At 45.6% G+C, this 7392-nt stretch overlaps 1 protein-coding gene across 3 annotated transcripts in view; it reads left to right on the top strand.

The window, feature by feature from the left end:
* The window catches only part of Dscam (DS cell adhesion molecule), a 527122-nt gene that overhangs the window by 307880 nt on the left and 211850 nt on the right, over window positions 1–7392 (top strand). For all 3 annotated transcript variants that reach the window (XM_055614797.1, XM_055614798.1, XM_055614799.1), the window contains exons 7-8: window positions 4567–4863; window positions 5559–5834. In XM_055614797.1, coding sequence (XP_055470772.1) covers window positions 4567–4863; window positions 5559–5834 — 573 coding nt within the window. The remainder of the gene's footprint in view (window positions 1–4566; window positions 4864–5558; window positions 5835–7392) is intronic.

The following is a 7392-nucleotide window of genomic DNA, read 5'->3' as shown; positions in this document are numbered from 1 at the left end:
TACACATAAAATATACACACAAAATACACAGAGCACACATATACACATATGACATGCATGCACATAAGACACATATATACACAACACACACACACACACACATACAAGAAATGTCTCCAGATATGGGCAAGTCTTCTCTGAGCTGTGAGGCATGGACAGAGTGATCCCACACTTGAGAAGAACATTAGGGATAATAATAACCTCAGAATCAATAGAAGGTTTGTTTGGATGAAAATATGACCTGTGGTGGGTGCCATTGTCTATAGCCTGGTCAAAATGTACCCAGACTTAGGTGTGTGGAGCGTGTGAGGAATCGTCTTGGGGTGGAATTATATGGGCTATGTGTGCTTTTGTAAATTGGTTACTGAGTACTTAAATCTCCAAGTTCATCTGTCACCCAGGGAATGGAGCTGTGACAGGTGACATTTAAGCCAGGCATATATTTATCACCAGATAATTGAAATGGCTCCTGTCTGTGTATTTGTGTCTTGATGGGAATTATATCATTATCTAGCATTTAAAATCCATCCGTTATCAGGTATTGGAAGTGATGAAATTATTTTTCTATGGCCCAAGGATAGAATGAGTAAAGCCCATCAGTGTGTGTGAGTTTAAATCTTCCCAGTGCTAAGAGAACAGCTGTGTTCTTGGGCCTTTGGCCTCAGCTACTTTGTGAGAAGCAGCAGCTTAGCAACGACGGTGCAAGCCTTACTGCAGACCGTGAGGACACAGGGCAGGTGGTAACCACCTGATGCCACTTTACGCATGAAAATTAAGAGCAGACAGTAATCAGTTTGCGTAGAGACGGTCCTGGAAGCCCACATGCACGCTGGTCCTCCCAGAGTCACTATTTTTAGCTTCTTGCTAAAGAAAACAGGGAGAGATTACCTGTCTAGGGCCCGTTACCCAGGCAACTGTCTCAAGTAACTAAGAAAACCTAAAGAGCATATTGATCATCTACAATGATGTCAAAAGGGTTTCATTATCAGAATGACAGCTGGGCAGATTACAGAGGCGCTGGGGTCTCACTGGGCCAGTAAAGCCTGCCTTCATCTCCACAAAGCCAGTCACGGGATAGAAAAGGGGTGGGATGGGGTGCCAAGCATGCTCCCCGGCTTATTTGTCTCCTGTCAGTTTCTGTTCAGGATGAGAGAATTAATTTCTTCTAAAAGATGATAGCACTAATGTCACAAAAAGAGAATCTGTCTGGTCCTTGATACACAGTTGTGCCAGCACCCTTATAGGCAGCCCCCGTTTCCCACTGTTAGAACTGGATTAAGATAAACATCGTAATTATCTCAGTCTGCATGACTCCCCATGACTGAATGGAGTGAAAAATCTGGGAGCCGTTACCAGGAGGCCCAATTCCCGAGAACCTTGTAATGGCAGGGTTATAGTCGAAATAACCGTGAAACGGGAAAATGAACATAAGGAATCCGGGTTCATGTTCGAGGAGTGAAGAAACGGCACCTCTAAAGCAAGCTTTCAAGCATGTGAAATTGAGGAAGCTTAGGGTAGAGAACTGAGAAAACTCCAGAGCCAGCAGAAGGATGGGCTTGTAGGAAGGGAGAGGGAGATGCTTTCCTCTGAGGATACCTCCAAGGCCAGGTGCTGCTGAAGCTAGAAGAAAAGCATAGTGCCAAAGCCACAGAGCTAAGCAGGGCTGGGGCAGAAGGCACACAAAGGAAAGATGCCATGAGCAAATCCCCTGGTCTTCACATAAACCGCTTTGGAAAACTTGGTTGGCACACGGACTTGCAATGGAGAGGGAATCTAATTCTACTTATAACACTAGGAACATTATTTTTTTAAGGTTTACTTTTATTCATTTTTATTATTATTTTTGTTTGTTTTTTTAATTTTTATTAATTACATTTTATTCATTTTGTATCCCTCCTGTAGTTTCCTCCCTCCTCCCCTCCAGATCTCACCCTCTTCCTTCTCTTCCCCCTATGCCCCTCCCCAAGTCCACTGATAGGGGAGGTCCTCCTTCCCTTCCTTCTGATCCTAGTCTATCAGGTCTCATCAGGAGTGGCTGCATTGTCTTCCTCTGTGGCCTGGTAAGGCTGCTCCCCTATCAGGGGGAGGTGATCAAAGAGCCAGCCAATCAGTTCATGTTAGAGACAGTCCCTGTTCCCATTACTATGGAACCCACTTGGACACTGAACTGCCATGGGCTACATCTGTACAGGGGTTCTAGGTTATCTCCATGCATGGTCCTTGGTTGGAGTATCAGTCACAGAAAGGACCCCTGTGCCCAGATATTTTGGTCTGTCTCTCCTTGTGGAGCTCCTGTGCTTCCTCAAGATCCACCTATACCACTCCTAGGCATATTTCATTTTTATTATTAAGTAATTCAATTTACATATTGATCATGGGAACCTCCATCCCGCATCCCCTGCCCTAGTCCCCAGGATAGGGGGGCCCCTTCCCAGACACCCAGCTCATCTGTTCATATGAGGACTCAGTTCTCCCCCTGTGGCCTGTTGTTTTCTTTTTCCCTAAAAAGAAAACAACAAATGGCAAAATAAAATGAAAGTAAAATAAAATGAAAGTAGATAACAGAAAAAGATTTGGAGGTGACCCATGCATTAGGATTAAGAGATAAGGAATCTTATTCTATTTATAGAAATACATTCAATGATTTAAGGAAAATATGGCAATAACTACTGAACTTATTTTTAAAAGCCCAACACTTGGGAAACTAAGGCAGGAGGGTCATGAGTCTGTGGCCACCCTGGGCACAAAGTGAGACATGTGTAAGCTGACATTGAAAAGCAGGAACCTTCTAATGGGAGGTTGATTTGCAATGTAAATACAATAGGCTGAAGGACTAAAACCTGCTCAAGCTTGGAAGCCTCACTCTGAAGCCCTATGGATGGAGGCAGAGACACTGCTCAGCGAAGCGTGGTAGGTGTGACCTCAGATGTGTCCATATATGGGTGGTCAGTTGAGTTTCACAAGGATACAGGAGATTCACAGGTAAAGGAAATATTTTCAACAACTAGCCACAGCCATGTGAATAAGAATATACAGACGTGAGTAAGGCACCAAACAACAATCAGAACTTACAAAAAAATAAATTTGATATAAATTGTAGACTCAAATGTATAATATTAAACCATAAACATCTTAAAGGAATACAGAATTGTTCATAATTTAGAGATAGGACACAAAAATGCTAAAGACAAAAGCATAAAGGGGACCGTAGGCCGGGAGAAGCAACACACACTGACAGGTGTTCTGTATGCGGCATGCCTGTCTGCCAGATATCATGTGTAGTTTGCAAATAACATCTTACAAGGTGGCCATTATGAGTATTTAACATGCATTTATTAACATTCCCCAGGTAGTGTAGATGTCAGGGCTGGAAAGGTGGCGCGGCTGCTCTTACGGAGGACCCAGGTTCAGGTCCCATCACCCCCATCATCACCACTGCCTGTAACTCCAGCTCCAGGGGATCCGACACTCTCTTCCAGCCTCTCCGGACACTACACACATGGAGTGCAAACATACAAGGAGGCAAATATTCATATACAAAAATGCAATGAAGAAACCTAAAACATTAGTCTAAAGAAATTCTTTCAAAAATTCTGCAAATCCAAAACTCAAAGTCAGCCTAATTAAGAAAAATAAGCAGAAAATTTGAGTGACACCCCTCAAAAAAGGCACAAAATTAATAAACACTAAAAACCACAATTTTGCCCAGCAAACATGAAGCCCTAGGTTCAATCCCCAGTACAAAACAAAACAAGCCGTCCACCAGCCAACCATAAATGCCTGCATGATCACTTCTGACAGATATGGACGACAGCATGTACTCAAACATGAGGAAATGAGTCCAATTTGACATTTACAACTGCTCCAAACATTATCCTTCAAAATTATCTAAGTCGAGATATGAAAATCATTCTAGATTCCAGGGAATTAATGAGACATAGAGGTAATGCTGATAGGAATGGGGATATATATTTATGAATTTTAACATTTCCAAGTTCTGTGCTCATCAAGGAAAGCAGAAGCAAAGTGCGTGCGAGGGCGTTACTGCTCGCTGCCAGCCAGCACGCCTGAGGTCTCTCAGACGTGAAATCTTGAGCTGGGGTGAAGAAGGGTTCGGGAACCCAGGTGCAGAGAAATAAAGTGTGTAGGAGGATGACGCCGAGAGCATCTCCGTCGGTACCTTTGTTTTTATTCTAAATGGTCTTCCGTGAGCAATGTCTACAAATACTGAGGAAAAGTAGAGAAAGCATCTTGGGTGGCAGAATTCTTGTTTGTGGCTTCGGGAAGGGACAGTTGTGGGCTGTCATTGTTAGCATGAGTTTCTGAATTGCATCCTCCTTCCTTCTGGTAAGACCATGAGGAAAGAGATGGCACCATGAAGACTCTTTCCTGTCCTTGGAAACCGTTCTGGCTTTTTGCTTTTTGGATTTTTTGGTCTTTGATTTTTCCTGGCGCAGGGCTCTGTGGGACAGTGCTGAGCAGAGGGCTCTCTCCGTGCACAGACAATGAACTTTGCAGTGCTTTATGGTGTTTATGTGCCACTTCCTTTCCTGTTCCTCCCTGCAGATGGAACTCCCAAAATCATCTCTGCCTTCAGCGAGAAGGTGGTGAGCCCTGCAGAGCCAGTGTCCCTTGTGTGCAATGTGAAGGGGACCCCCTTACCCACCGTCACCTGGACCCTGGACGATGACCCCATCCTCAAGGGCAGCGGCCACCGCGTCAGCCAAATGATCACGTCCGAGGGGAACGTGGTCAGCTACCTGAATATCTCCAGCTCCCAGGTCCGGGACGGGGGCGTCTACCGCTGTACCGCCAACAACTCGGCCGGAGTCGTCCTGTACCAGGCTCGAATAAACGTAAGAGGTGCTTGTCAAGTCAGCTCCTCGAACGAACACACACGACTCCTTGTAGCGGGATGGGTGCCGCATGCTCGGGGCGAGCCTTGTGATGCGCGAGGGAGGAGCCGCCTCTCCTCCTCCCCGCCCTTCCCTTCCTGCTCAGGAATGGCGAGACGGTCGGTGTTTAAAATGGCATTTTGGTCTTTGTAGTCAGCTTGTCTACTTTCTGTCCTCTCACATCTGCCCACTTACTCTTGTCTCTCCTGGTTTATGCTCTGCATGCCCCTTTCTCTCTCCTTTCCTCCCGTCTCACGACACCCATGGTAAGCCTTCATCCATGGTACCCAACTCGCATCCGTAGCATCTTCATCATCCCCTGAGGGTCAGTCAGTTGCTGTCAGCCTTTTCATAAGAAGAACATGCTGGTACAGCGTAGACTAGCTACTTCTTATTAGTTAAACTGCCTTCTATCTTGAAATTCAAAATATTTTTGTAGAAGTAGCTGATGGTAAAAGATTTTAACATTCATTGACTCATTTGAGTAGAAGGAAAAAAAAACACTTTTTCTTCTTGGTAGAAAATGCCAAATGCCAAAAAAAGGAGACAAAAATGTGTGCTTATATAAAAATAGTATATTTTCACTAAAGAAAAGGAGCACCCATTTCCTTCCACGAGATGTACCCTTAAATTATTTTCAAGAGTGTCCTCGTGTCTCTCCAGGGCCTGCAAGCATCAGACCGATGAAGAACATCACCGCAATAGCAGGGCGGGACACGTACATCCACTGCCGAGTGATCGGCTACCCCTATTACTCCATCAAGTGGTACAAGAACGCTAACCTGCTTCCCTTCAACCACCGCCAGGTGGCATTTGAGAACAACGGGACTCTGAAGCTCTCAGATGTGCAGAAGGAGGTGGACGAGGGGGAGTATACCTGCAACGTGCTGGTGCAGCCTCAGCTGTCCACCAGCCAGAGCGTCCACGTGACAGTGAAAGGTAACGCTGTCCCTCCTGCCCCCACCACGCTGCTGCATGCCTGGCTTTGTCCTGAGACCGGCGGTTAAGATGGGACATCTCAAAATCTGGGTAGAGCCGGGTGGTCATGAGAGCTGAGATGGGAATGATCCTGAACTTTAACTTGGTGCTGTTTTCTCTGCAGATGGGTTTGTACCTTTGAAGTTTTCAGAAGGTGTGTTGTTGGCTTGGCTATCTAGTTTTCTGTCAGATGATTTTAGAACACGTAACTTTCTTCCTCTGACGACTCCATCAGTGAGTGCTTAGATCCCAGTGGAAGAGATTTTTTATGGTAGACAAGGACCTCAAGTTCTTGAGTGGATGGACAGAGGAGCAGGGCAGAACATCCTTGTGGCTCACAAGGAGACCCATGGCTGACAGCTCCCAGTGTTTCTGGCTAAATTATCCATTTCTGTCAGGATAATCTCTGACGTTTCTGCAATACAACCTTAAAGTCTTTTGCCCACAGCAAGCAATGCACTGCCAGGTCTGCCAAGGACACACAGCAGATGCTTGAGGGGACCATTCCCTTTCTTCCCAAGTCAGTCTCCTCAGCCAAGCATAAAAGGAAAGGTTTGCAGCAATGTGAGTACCTTACATGCAGTACACCATAGAAAGACTCTGACGTGTTTCAAGACAGCACGCAGATGGTGTGAGCACCTTCCAACCACGCTGCGCCGCCTCCCTGAGCTGTTGGACCTCTCCCATGGTGCAGAGAATTGCTTTTGGTGTCCCAGTGACAATGCTGCAGAGGTGTCACAAGGATGGCCCCAGTTTCCTTAGATTCAAACCTTTTATTCTAAGGAGCATCTTAAAGTGCTATACTTCCACAAAACGCTCCTCTATAAAACATGCCGAATGCATATATTAGATACGTGTTTGTAGGTATCCTGAATCTTTCTTAAATTGCTCTATACCTTAATTTTTCTTAAATAATTATAAATCCTTGATGAAGCCAAGGTTCTGATGCTGCTTCATCACCTAGGAAGCACCGCTGCCGTGCGGGCCAGCCCCGTGAGCTGGATGGAAGAGTGACTGAGAATGGGAGATTTCCTGGGAGGGGCTCTTCTCATCAGGAGAGCCAGCCTTTGAACAAGACAGATGTGTAAGCAAAGCACACACCTGAGTGTGTGCATTGCTGTGCACAAAATTAAACCAGAGCAGCATTGCCAGGCTGTGTTGCCATGGAGACTTGGAAGCCTCCTCATTGAGTGTTTCCATTCAATGCTTTAAGTGAGCTTTAGGGGAGCCTTTCGCCCACACACCGTCTTCTGACTGGCTGGTCATTTGCTGATGACCTGCTCACTGAGATGTGAGGCGCTTTTGAGTATTAACACAATTCATTGTACAACATCAAAACACCACATTATTAATACCAAGTAATCTCTCGGGCACTAGAGCTCGAGTTTTCTTACTTGTGGCATCATCAATTGTGATCTCAGGAACTGCCAACCTCCCACCTCTCTCTTCTAGCAGAGGTCTTCTAACAGAGATCTTCCAGACATACAAGTCTACATGGCTGTCATTTTAGGGAGCCATT

Source organism: Psammomys obesus, unplaced genomic scaffold, assembly GCF_907164565.1.
Source record: "Psammomys obesus unplaced genomic scaffold, mPsaObe1.curated_primary_1811, whole genome shotgun sequence".
Classification (NCBI taxonomy): domain Eukaryota; kingdom Metazoa; phylum Chordata; class Mammalia; order Rodentia; family Muridae; genus Psammomys; species Psammomys obesus.
The sequence above is the reverse complement of the archived record's forward strand: the minus strand, read 5'-3'. Positions and strand labels throughout refer to the sequence as shown.